This window comes from Temnothorax curvispinosus, unplaced genomic scaffold, assembly GCF_003070985.1.
Source record: "Temnothorax curvispinosus isolate PA1 unplaced genomic scaffold, ASM307098v1 QBEX01005936.1, whole genome shotgun sequence".
In the NCBI taxonomy this organism is placed as follows: domain Eukaryota; kingdom Metazoa; phylum Arthropoda; class Insecta; order Hymenoptera; family Formicidae; genus Temnothorax; species Temnothorax curvispinosus.
In genome coordinates, this window is record NW_020215716.1 from 73,342 (window position 1) to 97,539 (window position 24,198).

Below are 24,198 nucleotides of genomic sequence, written 5' to 3' on the forward strand. Positions count from 1 at the left end.
AAAATACCGGAGTACTTGTATAAGTCATCGTTGAAGAGAAACATTTCTGAAACGTTGCACGTGACTTGTATTTTATATATATTTATATGATAATACACACATTCCTCTTTGAACATATTTTTTGTGTTATCCTTCTTATCTTTTCTCTTGACAGTACTTAATAATATTATTAATCATCTTTAACACATTTTTTACATCAATTTTGAGAACGTTGGTTGTCAATAAAAATTCCTGAAAGTTTATCAGTTTTGTTTTGAAAATTGATCTTCTATACTGGAAGATTGGCGTATCGCTTGAAATTATTGAATTACAAAATGATAATCATAAGACAAGTAAAACATTTACATTTTTGGTGAAATTCAATTAAATATTTTTTTTGAAGAGTAAGGTATCGGAAGGGTATTAAAATACAGGTTATTCGATATTGCGGTATTTGATGCTGATATGCATATGTTTTCATGTTTTGAGTGGAATACGAACTCCTGAAAAATTATCTTAATTATCTTCCAAGCGCAATTCGAATCGTGTGAGATTCGAGAATATAATATAATATCTTTATATATAGAAATCCGAATCGCGGTGTTATTGCATCGATACGCATTTGTGTTATACAACAAGCCGGTTACACATACAGAATTATTAAATAACGAGATCGTTTGAAATTTTTTTTTCTCAAATTAACAAACAAAGAGTTACCTCTCTGCAAAGAGTAAAGGATTAATTACATCACAGATTTTTCCTATTCATTATCAACATCGATGTTTTGTTTCATTCTTTTATTACTTGAATGATACGTTTACGGTATGTTTCAGAGCGCGTGTGAAGGCCGGCGTGAAGATCCTGGATGCTTCCTCCAGCAGCCCTGACTGGATCGTCGATAGCGATGTCAACGTAAAGAATACGGCAGCTACGTTCACAGCGCGACGTAAGGAGAACCCGTCGCGTGCACCGAGCACGTAAGTACATCATGTACTCTTTCAGAATAGCCCTGTCGCGCAATCTGCCCTTGTTAAGCTGGCATACGTCGGCGAGTTTAGAAAGACTCTTACTGGAATTGTGAACATGAGGGCGGTTAATGTAATGAGCAACTTAAATCCCTCGTTTCCGTTCGTTAAACCGAGAATACGAGGGAATTAAGTCTTGTTGCAAAACGAATAAGACAAAAATTTTCGGGCGAACGAGCAAAAGTAAAGATCTGTTAATTTTTTCTTTCAATAATGCTTTCAAAACTTGACTTTTCTATTTTTACATCTTTTATATCAAAGTGTTTTATTTTAACAGAAACTAACATTTAACCATTCAAATTATTAATATTAATTTTTTTAATTATAAAGTTTAAAGTTTTTTTTATCATGTACAAGATTGTGTCCATTTTTTTACAACAGTTTTAGACGATTAATGAAGAACAGACAAATTTGTTTATTTGAGTATATTTATTGTGATTTAAAGAGTTTAGCTAACCACACAAGTAACAATATTCTAAATTATATTACTTATGGAATCTTCTTGTGTGTTGTATTTTTAACGTAAAAGAAATATAGTATCGAAATTAATGCTGTCACACTGCAGGAAGATAGTCCGTTGATAACGTCGTTTGATCCAAGGTATCTGCTTCTACAGTAGTCGCCTTAGGCGTGCAATGGCGCTTCGTCTTTGTAGTCTTCTTTTTCTTCTTTTTCTTGTCATTCTTGGACCGAATCACTCGATTGTGCGGTTTGTCGGTTTGCTCTATGATACGCTGCGGTTGACTGACATCTTCAACTTTGTAAGCGCGAATAAAGAAAGGGGCCTCACTCCTTTTTTCAGATGACAATTCGCTCGTGGAATCTTCGGTTGACCGAACAAGACGATTCTTCGGTTTATTCCTTTCCGCGGAGGACGATTTACTCTCTTTCGAAGTATCAACGAGCGTTCTGACAAATCGATTCCTCAGTTTGTCCTTCTCTTCGGACGATGATTTACTCCCGTCTAAAGTATCTTCGACCATTCTGATAAATCGATTCTTCGGTTTGTTCTTCTCCTCGGACGAGTCGTTTCCGGAAGTATTCTCAGCCGCTCGGATAAATCGCGAGTTCTTCGGCTTGTTCTTCTCTTCAGATGACGATCCGCTTTCCGTGTTAACCTTGACCCCTCTGATAAATCGACCTTTCGGATTGTTCTTCTCTTCGAACGAGTTGCTCTCCGATGTATCTTGAACCGCTCGAATAAATCGTTCTTTCTGTTTATTCTTCCTTTCTTCGGACGATGATATACTTTGCGAAGTATCTTCTTTAACGTGTCTTGTTTTTCGTTTTCTCTTGTCCTCCGCATCGTCGTCGTCATCATCATCACAATTTTCTTCATTATTCTTCTTTGATTTCACGCGCCGTTTTTTACTTTTTTTACGATCATTATCATTGTCATCGCAGTCACACTTCTCATCGTCGTCGTCGTCGTCATCATCATCATCACAATTTTCGTCGTCATTTTTCTTCGCTTTTACACGTTTCTTACTCTTCTTACAACAATTGTCGTTGTCATCATCGTCATTGTCATCATCATCATCATCATCGCTACTGGAAGAACTGCTGCTGCTGCTGCTGCTACTGCTACTACTGCTGCTACTGCTGCTGTCATCGTCGTCTTTCTCAACCTTCCGTTTGCTTGCACGCCTCACGCGCTCAAGTTCCTTTATTTCTTCTTCCTGATCCTCGTCCTCCAAGGGCCTCCATTTGTCGCCGAGGTACAAGTCTCTTCTCGTACGTTTATCAGCATCCTTTTCCTCGCTAGATGAACTTGAACTGTCGGGCTTCTTTTCGTTTGCGTCAACGACGACATCGACGACATTGACGATCGGTGTCGTTGTCACTAAAGTCGTTAACGTGGTTAACGCGTCCTGATCCTGCACATCCTCCTGCACAGGGTATCCCTGGACGACGTGCGTAGCTGCAAGCCCCACGAGCAAACCCGCTAAACAAACTAGCGCGTTGCGACGCATAATCGATCATGTAACTCAGAAGGACAATTTATACTCGCGATGGCAGTCGAATGATCGCCTTATATACCGCAGTTGCGAAGCACTGATAAAGAAAAAAGTCATCGGGCGAGACGCGCCAATTGCTGACGTAGCGATGCGATGCGTGCTAAAATCGGCGGAGGAACAGTGGAATAAAGGCGGAAGGGGAGGCGGGGAATCCGCAAGCAAGACAAGATTCTCGTTATCGCTGTTAACCCGTCGGCGTCGATGGTCCGCTTTGATTCCACTTCGATTCGACTTCGAACTCCGGCAGCTTCGCGCACGCTTTCGCGAGATCGACGATTTGCACCCGCTTCAGCCGCGGATCATCGATCGCGCGAACACGAGCGAAGAGTTAACGCCACCCGGCACGCACGCAACGTGGATCAACGGCCGCGATAAAGGGGTGGAGGGTGAAGGGAACTCAACTTCGCCGGCGGTTCCGCTTATCGAGATTCCACGCGGCGCGCGGCGCGCGCTGGTAGCGAACGCGACGGTTCTCGCATCGAGATCAGACCCGATACCTCGTGTGATACCGGCTCCTCATAGCTAGGCAAGTGGCTCGAGGCTGCAGAATAATTACTTTGAAATAACGTCGCTGCCTTCATCTCGATAAGATAAGAATCTCGAGAAGGCGTAATGAGCGACTGACGCTGCGAACGAGACGCTTACTAAGAGAGTGTTCAACAAAAAGAAGAAAAAAAAACCGTAAATTATGGATGGGGGCGTCGAAGAAACTCAACTCTCGATGGATATTATTAACTCTTTACCGAACTTATCGTCATCTTTGAAACTCGATGGCAATTTACACTTTCAAGTTGACTCGTGTAATTTCATGTTACTTATCACGATATCCTTTGATAATGATTTAAATGCACTACTTCCTATTATTCTAGAACACAAATTACATACACCGTATTTCAAATCTACTGTGAACAATGCGCAACAATTTCTTACGAGGTAATTTTAGCCAAAAGCTGAAGGAGCGAAAATTGTTTTTCAACTTGAACTAAAAAAAAAACTAATGATGAAATGTATCGTGTTAATATTCTTAGGAATTAAAAAAAACTGTTAATAAGAACTTTTTATTTAGTCTAAAAATTCAAGTCAATTTTCAAGATCAGTTGGTATTGTATTTATTGTTACACTCAGAGAAATAAATGATCGGACAATTTGTTCAAAAATTAACAAACGGATAATCCGATACTTTTAATCGGAATTATGAAAAGCCGATCAAGATTAGAATAATGTCCAATCAATGATGGCCGGATATCATTGATAATTGATCGGTTTTTTAATTATTCCGATTGAAAGTGTCGGATTGTCCGTTTGTTAATTTTTGAATGAATTATCCGATCATTTAGACCTGGATTTTTTTCTCAGTGTAGCATCTAATTTTGTGTGGAATGAAAACACACCTTCACATTTTAATAGAATATATCATATTTTTTTTTACAATTTTCATACATACATACGTATAATTTTACGCCCAAGAGATCATACATATGTATTTATTTAACGTCAAAAAGATATATTATTGGTACTAAATAATGTTACGTTTAATTAAATTCGATAAATGGGTATGTCTAATTACATTTACATGGTTATGAATATTTAATTGCGCTTTAATTCATGATTCTCATGAAAACTGCTCATTTTACGGTAATTTTAATAATCCGACGTCGTCCATTGCTCGTCGTAAAATATGAATGAGACGAGGAATCGCGTGTAGCTGAGAACAAGTAAAGACGTTTTAGAGGAACGCTTTTAAAGCGTACATCGAGGAAAATACAAAGCCCGCGCGAGAGGATCGTTAAATTCTTGTAATGACGTACAATTTTCTGTGTTTGCGATTTAATAGCCGACTAACAGGCGAGTTTTCGTTCCTTTTAATTTCTGCACTCGTTCTCGCGAACCCATTTGGAAAAGAATGACATTAATTGTCGAAGGTATACTCACACGAGCGAACATGAACGAACATTCATTCGAATCTCCTTCATTAGGTGTGATACACAAATTCCGTGAAGTATTCACGACACTTTGAGCTTTCAAACAATCGTCATTAGCGTCTTATTGTGAACTTATGAATTCCTATTTCATTGTTATTCTTTCTAACGCAATTATCTAATTTTTATCAGAAATATTTGTACAAAGAAACTTTGTTTTACTTTTTGGAAAGTAGTCTTTTAATTTTTTGCGTGGATGTCGCATTTCAAAGATTATTGTTATTTCCTTTTCTTAGATCCGCGGAAGAAATAATGACGATGCTGCTGGAGGCCAGCGAGGAGGGCATAAGCGGAAACTGGGACGGCGGTAGGATCGTATGGAGTGTGCGTTATGCGCTCGAGGGCGAGGAGGAAAACAGCTCGCAGTTGACGGGCGCTGATCAGTTACAACAGCGAATGCAGCAACGCCAGCTGCAGCATCATCATCATCATCATGTTGAGAGACGGAAACTGCAGGCACGGCTGGAGATACAGAAGGACGATATACAGGCGGTGCTTCCGATCTCCAAGGTAATACGCGATTCTTCTAGCGGTATAAATGTTAATTCCAAGTTTATACACGCGAGCGAAAAAATTAGAATAAAATGTGAAGCGCCGATGTGAATATTTTGCATCACCAAGAATTTTATCTTCGTTCTCCATATTTATCTCCGACATCGGTCAAAAGTTTAGACGAAATAACCAGGCACTAAAAATTCTTACAATTATAGTATCGCCCTCGTACGTGGAACATTATTAGATACGTAACTTACGTATATACGTATATATCTGCAAGATATCTCACTTTTTACACATTATTTTTTAACGATTCTTTGATCAGTTTCGAGTCAATTTTTTCTTAGCAGAAATATCAAGACTAGTAATCCTTTTCGTGCTACTGAACAAGGAAGCCTTTTTGCAAACTGAATTCCAGAAGTTCAAATGGATTACAAAATTCCATTCTTACACAGTTAAATAGAATACTAATTTGAAGTTTACTTACAAAAATATATAATACTAGAGACTATAATACTGCAAAAAGTCATAATTCTATGACTGCAGTGATAAGATCAAGAACTTTTTAAAACGATGTCGTAGGAAAAGTAGTTGAAGGATTTTTTAGATTTCAACGCTCTTTCTTCAGTTATGATTATTTTCATCGCGACGATTTTCGTCTCTTGCACCTCGTACTGCGTACTTTGTCGGTGAAAATCCCTCGGAAAAGAGCTAACTCGAACGACGAGAACGATCAATACGGTCACGTATATCGATCACCCCGCCGCGCGAGAATCTGTTTCCACTCGGTCGGCCAATCTACGATCCTCGCGAGCACCGAGACAAGAGAGAAAAAGGAAGGAGAGGCGATGAGAAAAAGGAAAAGCTCCGTGAAGAGAGAAAGAGAAAAAGGGAGGAAGAGGACCGACAAAGGATAATGCTTTTCCCTCTTTGGCTCCCACGGCGAGCACTCTGATGCTTTTCTCTTCGGCTTTTCCGCGCCCGCGCTTTCACCATAACGGCGATATTTCTAGTCCGTGGCAAAATTCCATCGATACCGCAGAGTCGATCGCCAGAGCTACGTACACCCATTTTGATAACGGCAGCGACGCATCTGCCGTAACAACGGATCGTAATGAAATTTTCGATTGCCACACGTTCGAGCGGTATCGGCGCATTTCCGCGTTCCTTTACAAAGTGAAATGTACGTAGAGCGAAACATTAATTTTCTTACTTTTTGTAAGAAAAATATACTAGCGACTATTTTCTTAATTAGACCGTAACTTATTTTCTAGCGAAGTCTCATCGAATTTTATTTAAAAAATTTGAAATCGGTGATAAAAGTGCCTGTAGTTATGTCTGATAGTCAAACGCGGTTTTGATAAATCACTTTTTAAGCCACAACAAGTTCACGCAATTAGGACACAAGCCTCTTGGTATGTATATTAGATCTGACGGGTCCACACTATCTATGACATGCTCGCAATTTCCAGTAACACGACACAGCAGGTGCATAGTACACAACTCTGCGTATGAAAGTCAATATGAAATTACGTCGATGATCAGGCACATTCACCCGATAGAATCTTAGATGATTAATTAACTAAGAAAAATATTTCATCCCGCTTCGGACAATAATTGCTGAAGAATCAAAATCGTGTATAAAACGGTCAATGACAAGTTTATATATCTTTTTATAATAGCGGCGGTATGTCTGCGAAATCATATTCTTTAGATAACTTTGCAAGTGAATTCTATTTTAGTGCAAAAAATTTATATACTTTACAAACTGCGACGACTGATTTTCATTGATATTTTTGCTAAAGCCTCATCCTCAAATTAACTGAAGGGTAATTAATATTTAATAATTCTCTCTGCTTAGTAGATGATATTATAAGTTATTAATTTAATCCTGCGGATTTGTTATATCTATGCGTTATATCGAATTTGACAAAGTCGTCGGTGAAGTCGATCTTAAAATCTAGAATCGCAATATTGGCGGATAAAGCAGGGCAAAGGTCAAAGAAAAGAGGTCTCGCACGAGGTCTCTTTTAATTAAAAACTTCACTCGAGTCTCGCGCGTGGAAGGAGCTGCAATTAGAGTAAGGATAATCAAGAAGCGCAGACAGAGTTTCCGACAACTTCCCGCGAGCGAGCGAGCAAGCGAGCGGGCACGCGGCGCCTTCAAAAGGATATGTAAACGAATTAATTATCTAATTTATCAATTAGCGACCTCCGACACGCGCGCTTGTTTTCTCTGATGAAATTTATCAACGTAATAACCCGTGTATTGTGCATATTTTACGCCCAGTAACGTAAAATCCTTGCACCTCTCTTGTATCTCCCCCGTCAACCTCCTACCATTCGCCGTCGATGAAACATCATCCTACGTTGAAAATGTTTTCCATGTTCTTTTAATAAACTCGCAAAATAATCTCACCGATCTCGAAAATATCTGGAAAGTAACTAAGTAACTGCGTGCTTTATTCATCTATGAAAATATAATTTTACGATCCTGGAAGTTGAACTGCGTGCTCAATTCATACATCAACCTTTGTACATTGCTGCATATACTACACTTTCGAAACTTACTCGCAACGAGTCAATCTGTTAAACTATTAAAAAGAACAAAACGGAGTAAATGTGTAGCTGAAAATAAAGACGACATGCATTCTCTCGTAAAGAATATATTAATTACGTACAACACACAAGTCTAGAAATATATTATAGTGTCTCCTTTTCTTCAAAATAGAGGTACGAACTTGTGAATTATATAAAAAATTACGGTTCTAAATTGTCTAAATCTGATCAATTTAATTTGATCGAAATATTTGTCGCTTTTTTTAAATCTCTCATGGGAGATTTGCTGAAGGATAATTCAATAGAATCCCAAATTGGAAAATCTCGCAATTGAAAAATTGACATTTCTCGCGGAGAATAGAAAGTAAACTAGAAATGTACGAGAAATAAAAAAGTTTTCAGCCTGATTTCTGAAACTCTTAATTAATTACGCGCCGTTAATCGCGTCTCAGGCTATTATTAGCCCGGTATTGTCGCGAATGATTAATATAGAAAGTTAGGAAAGAAGGTGCCATTCAATTACAAATTTTCATAAAAGCAGATTGACTTTAATCCTCGGATGTTTCCAAATGAAAGTTTGAAAAATTCAAATAATAGAAAAATGTCTTGAGTAAATTTTAATTAAGCGTTGTTGCAAAGGATTAGAATTTTTTTAAATTATACGTATAAAAGAAGAATTATGTTGTTCGAAGATATCAAAAATAATAAGAAAAATTTTTGTTATGGATCTAAGAATTGAAAATCGTCGCAAATAGTACGATCTTAGACTTTTTGTACTCTCTATTAACGTTCTATATGTATATACTTACATCACGCGATGGAAACTGAATCAAAAGATCGATGTATGTAACCGGTGATTCCTCTCAAAGGATTTCTCGCGTCTCTTTCGCGAACGACGCATTCTGCACGGTGAAATACAAAATACAAATACGAGCGCGTCGTAGTCCGCGTAGTGGTGGTCTCGTAAATATTTTCGCGAGTCTTGATACGGATGAGAAAATATTTAACGAAAGAAAGGGAAGGAGCCGCAGTTCGCGTTCGAATGTAAACCCCACCCGCTGCTTTTATCATTGCAAGAGAGCATGACGCTCGTCCACGCGAGCGATATAGTAGTTGGCTGGGGCACATACACCCCAACGTGGCGTCAGGGATTTAAATTCCCTCGCTGCAATATCCGAGCCGTTTGATGTTCCTTCCAAAGCTCGCCAGTCTGTATGGACGGAAGCGAACTTGGAAATAGCTTACTAGTCTGGCCGACCGACCGACCGACCGACCCTGCCCAACCAACCCCTTTGCGGAGCTCCCCCATTGACGACGCTCAACTAGTGTAAAGTACACCGACGCGGACGACGCGTCCACGTGAACGTGTAAACGTGGGAATTAATCTCCCACGTGTACGAGCAACATCGTGGCAAGCTGCAAGAACAAGTCCTCTCGCCAGTTGTAAAATAACTACAGTCCACGAAAATCCGTTATGAGTTGCTTTTAAACTTTTTGCGATTTTACGATGTTAAGTCGTTAGATTAAAATTAATCGGTTATTTCGCAAACGCGAGAAGTAATTTATTACGATAATAACTTTTTTTATTTTAGAAAAAATATATAGTATGTGCTATTAGAAAAGATAGTTTCATCGGCAAACAGCGAGAAGACTCTTCGTTATGGTTGAGACAAGCTTTGATGTTCTGCCTTTTGTGAAAGGTCAACAACTTCTGCATGCTTTTTCTGCGAGAAGTAAAATCAAACAAAATTAAAATGAGATATAATATTGTTCTATTTTTTCCTAATTTTATAGAATAATTAAAAAATGATTATAATGATCAGTTTCGAAGTGTATAAAATATATTGAGTGTTTACTGTAAAAATTGAGTTCTGTCCTAGAGTTGGTATTTTTTTTGCATTTATTTATTATTTATTTAAGATGTTTATGTATTGTACATATATGTTTTTGGGAGAAAGATAAATTTAATATTTTTCTATTCTGTTTTGCATATTTCTGTTTAATTTATATTTTATGAATTTTATGTTTCCGGCGGTTCATATTTTTTAATATCGCTTACCGCACCTTTTGTCTTGTCACGACGGTTAGGGGAATAAAGTTCGAGGCAGAATAGATAACAGTTATGAATAATGGATAATGGCTCTATCAATGAAGGTTACAGAGATGCATATATTAAAATATATGCAAACTTTCATCACATACTATTAAAAATAGGAATAGGAGTTTAAGCTATGAGTTTCTCTTCGGCAAGCAAGAGGGAACGTTTTATGTTTTGCTTCAGAACTGGGAGGTGATGAATACGGCAGTGTTGACGGGGCGTCAGGTGTCGCAGGGGATGAAGGTTTTCATCGTGAGTCAAGCCGGCACGGTCGCCGATGTCACGCTGCAGTCGTCCTGTCATTCTGAGGACGAGAGTGTCCTCAAGGTAATTGCTTTTTAATTTATCTTCAGCACTCACCGAGATTCCTAGGAGTTTAATTGAAGAAATCTCGAAATCTCTTATATACCGCTACCGTGTGTAGAAATAGCTGTTTTTTCATTTCTATTGCTAAGGACTCGTGTCCGATAACTTATGAGATTTTATGTATGCTTTATTCGTATATAGGTATGTAGAACAAGAATATTTTGTCACAATTATTCTACATATCGTTGTTCGAATTTGTGAAATTGGATATATTCATATATAAATTCATTTTTCTTTTAGTGCTGACCTGAGTCCATTCTTTACAAATGGAAATGGAGTCAGTCATACCTATATATTATAATACGTTACGATCTATACAGCAATATTTAAATTTTATAATGCGTCATTTAAATCCTAAATGCACGAGAATAATATCCAGGAGTTTCAAACTCCTAACACCTCGTATAATCGGCGGATTAAATGACGCCTTCGATGCCCCAATACCATGCACTTAAACCGTGCATTACGAACTACTGTAGTTTAGGATCAAACTACATTTAATACCCGATCGTTGTCACGAATACCTAAACCTAAACTCGCAGGTATCGTCCTCGTGCAGTAGCGTGTACGTAGATGGTTCGGAGATCCGGGGCTCCAGCAACGCATCGGTACTCGTCAAATATGGCACGTATACCGGCTTGGCGAGATTCACCGTGTGGATGCCCGAGTTTCCACTGGAGGTGAATGTCGCTGACACGCGGTTGAACCAGATAAAGGGTTGGAAGATACCGGAGGAGCACGTGGCAAGTACGAAAAGCAAGCGGAGCTTGCTGAACGCAACGCAGGTCGAAGAGAAGACGGAATTTACCTCGACGTCGATAATGCCACCGGAAACAGCGCCGGTGACCGCGCGAGCGAAGAAGAGAAGCGCCGTCGATCCGGAGGAGTCGATAGAGGACTCGTCTATGGACGTGGACGATCCAGACGGACTTCTCGAGGAGGACGAACACGAGGAGCGGTTCCGATCTAATGGGAACGATCACGGATGGGACACGATCAACTCTATCGATCGAAATCTGTCCCCGGCTAATTGCAGATTGCGCTTCCAGCAGAGTCCGGTTGAGGTGCATGCCCGATTTCTGGCGACCGATCACGACTCGGGCAGGGTCTCGTACTTCGTCAGCCGGCGCACCTGGCTGCGAGTTACCGACCTCGTAGCCGGCATGCTGCGTGTCTCCGATCTTAGAATAGCGACGCTTCTTCAAGGTAGACTGGTCCAGGGACGCGGGATAGGTCGCACGGAGGTGCAGGTGCTGTCACCAATCACCGGTAGGGTCATCGGCGCGAAAGAGATCAGAGTCGCCAACGACCGCGTGTCTGTGACGCGTCTGTCCGTCCGAGTGGTGTCCGGACTTCAACTCAGTATCAGTCCCGATACCGCGATCGAGAACGGATACGTCGCCGAAACCTCGGTTACGAGAAGATTGACCGCCCAATATCAGGTAAATATAGATAACTGCAATATTTTTGTTGCTTGTGTAGGACCTTCAAATGTATCTTGAGAAAGAGAGCAATTTGCCAATTTAGAGAAGTTAGTTAAAAAGCAATCGCAGAGTTTAAAAATTTGGTATTTAAATGTTACGAAATTTTGAATTTAAAAAAACCGATATAAGATAATAAATTAATTATTTTTAGATATGATATTAATATTGACCTTTTTTTAAGTATAAAAAAGAGCTTTAAAGGACTACAATTGTAAGATATTAAATTGTGTTGACCCACTAAATTTTGGAGAAATTAATATTATATTTACCTCGAGGATATATAATGTATATTTCGTAATTAAAACAAAACTATGATGCATAAACAAGTATATTTGACGCTGTTATTGTACCAATAGGAGGGACTGCTGGACATTGACGTAGAGTTCTCGGACAGTACCCGTACACCCCTCAGGGAAATCGCTGTGAGTGATTATCATTTACTGGTGGAGAGTCTGGACCCGGAAGTTGTGGCGTTCGCACCGATGGTTGCTTCCCATCATCCACGGGTAATCGCGGTCGGGGAGGGCCGCGGCGACTTGCTGCGCGTCAGTTTACAGCTGGCCGACTCTTGCCGATTATCCGGCAGACGTTCAAGCAAGGGCTCTCAGAGGACGACGGCCGCCGCGTTGGCAAGCGCATCGGCCAACGTCGAGGTAGATTTCGCCTCGAGCGAGGTGCCCAATCGGCCGGAATTCGTTCAGAACGACGGCGGGGGCACCGTCGGTTCTCACCATCACAGAGAACGTAAAACCGGCCGGGGCGAAATGGCGTCCGATCTACACGACATCCTCATCGGTAAATAGATCCTGTTCCTCTTTGCCGCTTTCTGTCTTTCTGTCTTTCTGCCTCGCTTCTTTCGCATTCTCTTCACTTTTTCTGTTCTCTTCTACGCTTTATAACCGTCACGTAGCGCACAGTATGCATTTTGTTCCGCATTTCTTAGCGGAAAACTTTCTTCACGGCACCGTTTGGCTTGTAAAAAGTTCCACCTGCCTATTTATGCGTGATCCCCACGGTTTCCGTCCAGCCTTCCGTAACTGATAGCCTTCCTCCTTTGCGCTGAATGTCAAATGCGTCTAGCTCTAAGAATAATTTGTGACGTAACGCGATCTTATTACGAGTCATTGGAAAATTTTGTTACTTTTATTATTCAATGAAATATCTATTGTAATCTGAATACTCTTACGATTTACGAACAATGATAAATTTGATCAAGGAAAAGTTGGCTCCAAATTTCTTGATTCAGAATCCGCGTGAGAATTAGAAGATGAAAACCTTGAAGCGTTCACGCGATTCTTTTTCTTCCTCCTATCTCCAAGTAATTCCAACAGTTGGAATTATCTGGACAGTATTGTACATCATAGTATAATGTCAAGTCGTTCATCATAGTCGAATTGCCGCGCTGAAAGTATAGACGCACATTCAGTATCCTCGCGAACCTTGCACATCCGACAGCATGTCTAGCCGCTGTCTAGCTGAAGGCATCAATTAAGGGAAAAAGATTGTCAGCGGCTCTGAAACTCAGCACAAACGCCCCGTCTCACTCTGTCCTCTCTCTCTTTCTCTCTCTTTGTTTTTTCTGTGCAAAGGGTTACCGCTGAAAGACGAGAAAGACGGGCACGAGCACGAGCACGAGCCTTTGGTGCAGGCACGGCAGCATCGCACGGCTATAGCTAATGGCATGTCTTCAGGGGGTATGGGCGGCGTCGGCGTGCGTCACCACGGCGTCGGGGCGCGGATGAGCCCGCTCGAGATCGGGATGTACGTGCTGCTCGCGGCGTTCTGCTTCGCGATCGTTGTCTTTGTCGTCTCCTGCGTGGTGTACGCCAGCAAATTCAAGCCCCAGCCACCGGACTCCCCGTTGACCGGTGCGGCCGTTCCAGTGCTTTCTGGCGCGGGTGCGAGGGCTCGCGCCGCCGCGAATCAGCTGGCGTCTGGCAGACGACCGCCACGTGAATCGACCACCAACGCACACGACTGGGTATGGCTGGGCAGAGCGACTCTCGAACGAGCTGCCTGCGGTCCGCAACAGGTACATACGTCGGTTTGAATTCGATGATTCGTGAGTGAAACCGTGAATGAAGCCATCGATAATCATTACTAATTTCAATATCCTCAAATACTGGCTAGATAGTTAATTGCACCATTAGATGTAATTACGTTAGTCTATTTTGTGAATCAATGAGACCAGAAAATCAGATTTTTGGAAGAAGAAAACGTTTTTTATTGCGCAGGCGATTAGTGATACACATTAATTTGTTAACAAATATATAGAATAATATTTCTTCTGATTATGGTGAAATTTTGAAATTTCCAAACTCCAGCATGAGTGTCAAATATTCAATAATAATAGCCATAAAATTATTACTAAAGGAGGATTACTAAAGAATTAAAGAATAACAAATCAAATTTTGAACAAACGTAACATCGATAACGATATAACGGTTCAACGAGTACATCCAGGATTAATCCGATAATTGAAATCAATTCGAGTTTTCTCTCAACGAGATTTGATGCTGTAAATATCTTTACGCATTTCGATAACCCAGTGGCAACTTGTTTTAAAAACAAAACAAGCGGGATTTTGTTGGATCAATTTGATTGAAAAAAAAAACTCGGTTTGTGTTACAGGTGCGCGTAACGAGTAATCCGCTGGCCGGTGAAGGCGAACCCGAGGCCGAATTGGGCACATGCTTCGACAATCCGAATCACATCGAGCTACCGTCTGCCAATCAGTGGTCCAGTAGCGGTACCAGTGCCATCGACACTACCACTTATTCTAAAAAGGATAGAGTAGCGCGAAATAGTTTCGCGGCAAAATCCGCGGTCAAGCCATCCGCAGTGATACCGCCTACTACGGCTACGACGGCGTCAACAGCGGCATCGATGGTAGCTCCGATAATGACCGCGCGGAACGAGTAATTATGATTGAACGTTATTGCCCTTCCTAATGCGGAAGATTTATTCTTCAGAGACAAGTTATATAAATATGTCTTCTAGCAAGGAAAAAAGTGATATCGAAAAAGAAATTCCTTATAATAACGAATCGCATGATATTTGATGTAAACTTTGCGTAATACTTTTTAGCTTCCAACAAATTAACATTACCTATAGTGGCAGCTTCGCGAGTGCGTAAACCTTATCGCGAATTTTTTTTACAGCAACGATGATATTCCTCCGCCTTTGCCGCCACACGGGGTGCCGGTCGCAAACTCGACAACGGCAACTACGGCGACCACGACGACGGTCGGCACGAACAACGTGAGCAACGGCAATAACGAAGATTATAAACCGCCGGTACCGCCACATAGGAACACGGGAGTGGGCGTGCGGCTGCCGGAACCGCCGCGGAAGCATCGCCATAGGGCGTCCAGTGGTGGCAGCGGTGGCCATCATGGAAATAATCATCGGCACAGTAGCAAAGCACCGCAGCAGTCAAATCATCATATAGTCAAGTCGCACGGGAAAACTAGAGTAGACAACGCAAACAAACAGAACGGTGAGGACGAGGAATTCATAGAATTGGTGAATCACGACGAAAGCAATAGGCACGCGAAGGATGCCGGGAGATCCCGGGAGATCAAGAGGGCGACCATAGTCGGTAATCCTATGTACTCGTCGTTCTCCACCTCCGCCGTAGTATCCACCGTCGTCTCTACCGTAAACTCATCTACTCCTACTGGCGGCGCGGCCTCATCCACCACAACATCTCCGCCGTCTTCATCACCGTCCGCCTCTTCCTCCTCATCCTCCTCTAGCTCCTGCGCCTCATCCTCCTCCCAGGAGCAAGAGGAATCGGTAGCGCTCGATGACCTTAATCTGGGTATGGACTACAATCAGATCATGCAGTACTTCGACAACCTGAAAGAGTCGAATGCCTAGGTGAGGCCGTTCGACCTTTTCGAAGGTCGAGCAGTAGTCAACGTCGATACGGAACACCGGGATCCTCGTTAGTAGATATAACGAGTACGTCGAGTTGTCTCTTCTCCCGTTTGAGAATTCGCTCTCGCGGGAACGAGATTTTGCTATTATCGAGAACGATGATCCTGGATATTTCGTATTTTAGACTATAATCTAGTCAGCTTCCTAGCAGCACATCATGAGTAACGCGCAAACACATACACATACGCTCATATTGACGAAAACTTAAGAAAGGGATAATTCCTTCGCACACGATTCATACAGTCTCTCGACAATTTGTTACGACCGCTAGCAATTTTTGGGCGCAACGGGTAAAAGTTCCTCAAGTACGATATAATTTGCTGATATATATTCGTATTTTATCGCATCGATACGTAAATAACGATACGTAAAATGTAATGCGCGATAATAAGATGAAGCGATTGTGTATTACATCAATAGTTTATATTATAGGCGCGGCAAAGATGCATATTTTTACTATATTTTTTTACCATTTTTACAAATTATTGTTATCAAAACGATTCAACTTTGAGTATCTTTCTCTTCTTCTTTCTTATGCTAATACTTTTGCTATTTTTATTTACGAAATATTTTCTTTGATGACTTTAAATCTTGGACTGATAATATTATGTTTAATAGATTTAATCTCTATCGTGTTTATATTTTAGTACACATGCGAAGTGTAGTATTCGAGTATCGCGACTGCGAAAACTTGCTGGCGTAATAAATAGTCGGAGTACTGTTTGTACACGCAAGAGGCTTTACAAAAATTGACTGTCGGTGGCCGGTGGGGTAGATAGATCGCTCGCTCGATGACGAAAGCGTCACGCGGCATTTCGACGTTTCGTTTCTCGCTGCGAGCTTTCCTTCATTTCGTGCAGGATCGTCGAGGATCCTCGCTCTTGCCCCCATGCCATCTTGATCTCTCGCTCGAGCCCTTTCTGCGCTACCACGGTTCCTCCCCTCGTCAGGCCGCAAGAAAACTAGCGTCAGACAATTCGAGGTGCTTTGTATTTCGATCGCGCGTGCATCTGGTAATTTTCACACATATTTTTGCATTCTTTGCGTCGAGTTTGTGCCATAAACTAGCTGTATATCTAATAGCAAGTTCCTTCGAACAATTCTAAATTTCCCGATTTTTTAATTCAAAATTCACGGAGAGTAATCCACAGGATTTTTACGAAAATCTTACGTTTATCTTAAGCGTGCAATTTTTACATTTAACAATGGAAAGCGCAAAGAGATATATATGTACTTACCCTTGAATCTACCATGGATATAAAAAATTGATTTTTACACCACTGCGTGTCTCTTCTTCGTTATTTCTGTCAATGTTTAATTTTTATTCAATACTCGCTTCACGTGCGATGCCGTCAACGGTGAGCTCTTTTAGTTCGCCAAACGACGGACTGTCAATCAGTTAGTCGGGATCGATCCATATGCAAGGCGCGATCGAAGTACGACGAAGCGTTCACTTGCGACCCGATCCAGTTGCATTGGAGGACACATATTTATTCGGTCGACCGTACGTCGTAATGTTTGTAAATTTTGCTTTGTAAGACTGTGTACATATATATAAATATATATATATATATATAGATGCGATAGAGCGCGTGTTAATTATCGACTTACAGATTTAAAGTTACATTTGTATGGCTAATAGAGAATCGCGAATCGTTCCACGCGTCGTTCGACGAGAAATTCCTTCGACTTCATATCGAACGAGAGAAAACGTCGACGACGAAATACGCGTATACGTTATACACTCTACGATGCTCGAACGCTACTCTCTCTGATATCGCTTTTGAATTACCCTTCGTCCCTCGAGACTCCACAATCGTTTTAAATACGTCGCGCTCTCGGCACTTTTTATTCTGCCGAAAATATTTTCATCACGTGAATGAGTCTACACGCGTGTACGACATCGTTAAAGCGAGATTGGTATCTGAGTATATGAAGCATCTTGACATTGATACCTAATTATAACGTATCGATACATATTTGGGTACAGCATCGAGATATCTTAATTAAGTGCGTTCTTGCTTTAAACGTTTGTATCTAGGTATTATATCTGTTACAGGATACTGTAACGTGTGTATATATATATATACTTGCCATATCAAGTGTATAATTGTATATTTACCGTAACAATATTATCCGAAATATTGAAGTCGATCGTACGGCATGAAGAAAATATTCCTTTGTTTTGTAACATATTTATTCAATTTAGATTTTATTTATGATCATTAACTTGTCGCAATGTTTTAGCAATATTCGGAATATGAAGAATGTGTTTCGAAATTTTTAATGACTGTCTCATATTATATATGTATACTTAGGTGCTATTTCAAAAAAGATATGTATTATTACGCGAACACATCTTTAGCGTGTATCCGCATTTCTACCTAGATACAAAAAGAAAATATACAGCCGATACGTTTGTTGAAAGTGTGTATAAACTAAGTGAATATTATTGTTTATAACTGGCTTGTAAAAAAACAAACATAAATTTATTGTTTACGTTGAGCAAGTGAAAGATAATGGAGAAACTATTTTTGAGACAATTTTTCGAAATGGTCAAATTGATTAAAAATTGACCGATTATTCTCTTGCACACTTAATAATTAATTACTTTGGTTTAGGTATATGAATAATGAAGTGAATGTTCTGATAAAAAATATGTAAATATAGAAACATGAAGCAATAGCATATTTTATAATATAAATTTTATTTTTTGTAGTGTGATTTATTCTGTTATATCCATTTCATTCGTATTTCATTCGAACGCTTTACCTCAATAAAATATGTAATTATTGAATGCTACTATAAAGCCTAAAAATACTTTTTAAAGAGAATAATCTGTGGATAGTCGAGACATGTTCACTTAGTCTATATGTATTTTCTCTCCGTATACTTGTCACAGCGAAGAGAAAGAAAGAGAAAGAAAAAAATCGTTTGTTCTTCCCAATTGATTAGAATAGTTACGAGTTCACCTACAGTTGTTTTCCATAATAAAATTGGTTATCGCAAAGCGAATGAAACGAGGCTGAGACAATTTAAGTGTAAACGACCTACTCCAAGGATCAGCCAGGAAACTTATAGCTATGTACGTATCTAAAGTGTAAGGACTATGGTGTCTAAGTATGTATGTAACGCTATAAGTTGTGTGTCAGCACATCGCGTGGGACAATAGTGATTTAATCCATCGGCGGCGAACGGCGTTCGACGAACAAACGATCGACGGCGCCTCGTTGTCGTAAAACACAGCGAAATGAATATGTTTACATAGCTGCGTAAACATTGAGAAAGAGTCGGAATAATGTGAGAGCGTTCCGCCGAGAATCTAGTCTTATAGCATAATTATTATATATAATACATATATATATATATATAGAGATAAATATATAAAATATTAATCAATGCGATGTACGTTGCCTTTCGCCCGATGATAATACGTATCTTACGAATGCCCCGCGGTCACCGTCGATGCGTCAAGCTTAATGTACATATAATCGACCTTTAACGGATATGGCAAAAACGATTTACCCATTTGGATGTTCCTAAAACCGAACAAAAAAGATATACTAACATATATTCGAAAATTAAACGCATAGAAAAAACAAAATAAGTGAAAAGATGTTTTTGTTAATAATGACGATAAAATTCGTGCTGGTTGATATGATGTGGGCACTCGGCACACCAGTGGCTTAAACTCGCATAAAACAAAGAAATAAATATATAGTCTCATATCACATTATACAGAATTCCACCATATCAGTTAAGGTTGAATAGTTTTTGAACCGATTGCAAAAACATATTCTTCTATCCGATAAAACTATCGATTCTTTATGAATTTTTCCTGAAACTTAATCCAGATGTATCCAGAAGTAATCTAAATCGGATCAAAAAGCAGCTACCTTACAAAATTACGAAAATCTCATTTATCTACTTTATAATATGAAATCTATAGATATTGTTTTCTGCAATCGGTTTTCATTAAGAACGGCTCTTGATAATATATATACTCTTCTATAAGCGAAAAATTGGAAGTGACTTTCAATAGCGACTCACTCAAGAGTTTTGCTTAAGAAATCTAAATAGCTCAAAAGTATACTGAAGTTTATATTCGTATCTCACATTTGACACTTAATATTGCCTTTGGAAATAACATATATATATATATTATAGTTAAGGAATACGATACTAAATCTGATACCGTAACATTTTCCAGCGATAAAATTAACAGTACTTCTTAATAATTAACAGTTATTCGGATTAACTCTATGCAATTGTACGATCTTCACATATGAGATAAATAAGTCAAATCTAGCTGAATGCGAGATACGGGTATTTCAGCTTCAATTCTAGTTAATTGTTTTTTAATTGTTAGTTAATTGTTTTGTTCTTTTTCGTTGCTCTTTCTTTTTATGTGGACGAAAAAGCGAAATTCAACGGTGAACACGGTGAAAACATGTACGAGTCGATCATATCCAGTATCAAGCGAAACAGGCGCGCGCTAATCGTTCGTATATATGACTATTATCTAACGATTTTGATATAAGGACACTTTTGGTGATTATCATGATGCCATAGCGTTTACTTATTGTTAGTGTTACTGAGAGTGATCGGAGTCAGTGGCTTGTATGTTAGTATACATCGTCGCAAGGCGCGCATACACATACATACACACATGCATATATATTAGACAAAATACTTGTGCACATATGCACTTCCAGTTCCACGTCATTTCGACAAAAGACTTGCGCTTCGTAATATCAACATACTTCTCGCAAAACTAGGCATCGGGACATCCCTTTAGACATCCCTTTTAATGGAATCCAGTGATTCCCTGTAAGATTTTTGTTATGTCGCAGGAGGGATTTCATAGTTGTGTGTTGTAACAACTTCTCGTCATATCCAGTTTTCTCATTATATTTATCCTAGTTCCTACCAAAGCTTTGTGTACTTTTTCGTTTTTTTTTTTTAATTTTCTTTACTTTTTACTTTTTTTCTTTCTTTTTTACCTTTTTTATCCTCCTGACAAAGAAAGTTAATAGATCAATTAACACATGTCTATATTAGTATTTCTTGACCATTCGATTTTATTATTATTTTTTTTTTAAGTATTCGATCGCTTGGGAATCACTGACAATCTCTTTGAAGATTTTTTTATCCCCGCATTTATTCCACGATTCAGCAAATTCTACGACAATTCCTATCTACGACCAATGTAATAAAAGCGACAGTAAACGCGCTTGTCGCATATGGTCCTTCCAATCTTCCCTCTTTCCTGAACTCCTGCTGATTTGGAGAGGTATGACATATAGATGCATCGCTGACTCTGCATCCGCGCACATTCCTCAAACACCCCATTAATTTTAAGTGTGATAAATGCGGAACTGAGAAGAAAAGTAAGAAAAAAGCAAAGAAAGCGATAATTAGTAATTACTATAACTGCGCTCGCGACGACGACGCTCGAGGACGTTGACGATGGCGGTGGTGACTGCATCTACGATGACGACAATATTCGACGCGAGTGTCCTCCGAACTGAACGATTTTGAAAGAAAACGATTATATAATAGTGCAGAAGTTTGTTGATGATTTCAGCTGTCCCCCGATGAGACGAAGAGTAAATTCTGAAAATTTTATTTATATGCGACAACATGCAGGAAGTTTTTCATGAAAAACTATCTCTAATCCATTTTAAATCTATATCACTTCACGATAAAAAAAATCTTTTTTATAATACTCTCTGTAATACTTACAATTATGAATTAGTTCTTGTTTTACAAAAATAAAAACTGGATTTGAGAAAATTTTAAAAGAAGCAATTTTTTAATTGCACGTTGAAAAGACTATAATTCTGCATTTTAATAATAATCGAGAATTTCGCACTAGCTTTCTGTCAACATTTCTTACAAAAAAATCGTCAATCTTCCTGGGTCTGAAAGTTCGGGGACATCTTGCTCGTTTATACTGTCGCAAGCATATAGTATCAGCACAAGATATTGGAGTCATTCCATGATGCCAGATGACATTTCGGCACTTTATTAGAATAAACCTGTGAGATATAATAAATCTTTTTTGTGAAAATGTGTTTTATCAGATATTCTGATAGATTTAATCGGTTCTTCTAAAATAATGTTTTTTATTTTCTTTTTTAAGAAACAGAAATAAATAGAATATTAAAACTGATTTATCTTCTTTTTCTTTACTTATATAAAAGCGGAATATTATAGTTTATAAGATCGATTTTTTTCCCGAGGTTGTCATTCACCGCAAGTTTATTCAAATAAAATATGGAGAGAAAAAAAAATGATATCTCTAAAGCATTATTGCGTACGGAACTCTGGAATGACCCTCTACTCTCATTAGTAAAAATATTATTATCATCATGTCTATTATACTATATACTACTATTGTTACTTGTATGTACTACTATCATTATATATTATTGCCATCGTTGCTGTTGCTGTTATTGTTATTAAGATTGTTGCTGCTGTTGCTACTGCTGTTGCCATCGCCGCGTCGATCGCGCGTGTACCGGAGACATGAGGTGTCATTGACGTTGTCGATTGTCGTTGCCGTTATCGTCATCGTGGCCGTAGCCGTCGTCCCTATCGACATCAATGTCGGCGCCGCCGATATGCTATAATTAATAAAACAATAAGATACGACTATCGCCTACTCAATGTACAATATGTAGTATTTACCTGTTGTTACCATCAAACCGTCATCAAAGATATATAAAAATATTGTAATTGTAACATATCGAGCTTCTCATATCACTAAGCCCTTTCTCCTTAAAACTGGCCTGGATACTCTCGTTCGGTTATAACGAAATTGATGTTTAGTCGGCGATCTACTCGAAATTTGGTTCTTTCCGTACTGGAGTTTATAAAGAAAGAAGAAAAGTCGACGTGAAAACTAAATTATTAAATAAATTTAAGGTATGTAATTACAAGTACGCAACATATATACTTAAAACTTTCGTTTAACTTTTGTAATTAATTATTTTGTAATTCTGATATAAAGCGATATAGTACGTATATATATATAAAAAATAAATTATCACTCGATGTGTGTACATTATATATCGTTCTTTAGTTCAGGCAATCTCAGAAAGAAGCGTTTTCTAAGTTTATATTCCGTAGAAAAAATTATTGCTTTTATTAATAACCCATATCCAAGATTATAATTTCTATTTCTGATTTGATTAATGCGAAACGCAATTTCTTGCACGAAATAAAATAGTATATATATATTTTATTTTGACGGATCTAAAATAGAAAAAGTACTAAAAAATTAGTTATAAGTACATATTCAGATTCGAATTATATATACACAGCCTATATTTTGATTTTCTCAAAACACGTTCGATCCGCCGAGAAATTTATGGACGGTACATCGTAATATGGAACAGCCATTCATCCAGCCGCTTAGACCTCTCCATGAATATTAGACTGACCATCCTACGGAACGTTGCGCTGCATTTTAGCTACCATTATTTTACGTAATAATTCGAACGTTCAAGTTTTAGAAAAAGATTTCCTGGAGCACACACTCGTGGCCCTCCCCGCGTCGTTCTATTAGCGATATTATGTCTATAATTGGGTTATCGATTTAACCTGTCGAAATGATCGGAGACGACATGCGTTTCGCTGAAAATCGAGAAAGCGAATCGCCGAAGTCTGATAAAGAAGATTGTACGTGCAATTCCATCTGTGATAATTAATTAATAATTAACAAATAAAATATCAATTGACATAACAGAGAAATACTTTGGTTTTAATCTATGGTCAAAAACACATCGCGTAACGAGAGACAGTACAGTATGCGAAACTTTCTGCCGCATTTTGCGTTTGCATAAATTATTCAAAAGAACATAATTAATAACTATATTAATAATTAGATTAATAGAATACTGTAATCTAAAGTAATAATTTTAAAAAAGCAAGAATTTAATTATGCATCAGTGGAGACGTTAGAAGACAATAAAAGTTAATAGAAGAATTAATTCGGATAATAAAGTAGGCGAAACTCAGGTTTTGCACCGCGAAATCTCGGAAATTTACTTCTGATATATCAGGAAAGCATGTTGAGCGAGGAGGTTGCAGAGGTATTCCGCGGGTGTTTTGAAATGCGAAATGCGCTGAACGACACCGGATCATATCTCGAGAAATAAATTCATTTTAACATTGTTATGTAATGTATCCGTTAATGCAAATCATGTTCTCTCAAATGAGATTTGACAATAAAGAGTTTTAAAATGC

The 24,198-nt window shown here is 38.9% G+C and overlaps 1 protein-coding gene across 2 annotated transcripts in view; it reads left to right on the forward strand.

Moving 5' to 3' along the window:
- Positions 1-22,696, forward strand: part of LOC112455252 (transmembrane protein 132C) — a 31,577-nt gene extending 8,881 nt beyond the window's left edge. Inside the window, exons 2-9 of one of the 2 annotated variants that reach the window (XM_025017054.1) lie at positions 813-956; positions 5,238-5,511; positions 10,337-10,480; positions 11,062-11,961; positions 12,360-12,798; positions 13,593-14,035; positions 14,635-14,921; positions 15,165-22,696. In XM_025017054.1, the coding sequence (XP_024872822.1) occupies positions 813-956; positions 5,238-5,511; positions 10,337-10,480; positions 11,062-11,961; positions 12,360-12,798; positions 13,593-14,035; positions 14,635-14,921; positions 15,165-15,885 (3,352 nt within the window). In that variant the 3' untranslated portion in view covers positions 15,886-22,696. The remainder of the gene's footprint in view (positions 1-812; positions 957-5,237; positions 5,512-10,336; positions 10,481-11,061; positions 11,962-12,359; positions 12,799-13,592; positions 14,036-14,634; positions 14,922-15,164) is intronic. The other variant, XM_025017055.1, reaches the window with a different exon arrangement.
- Positions 22,697-24,198: the final 1,502 nt, after the last annotated feature.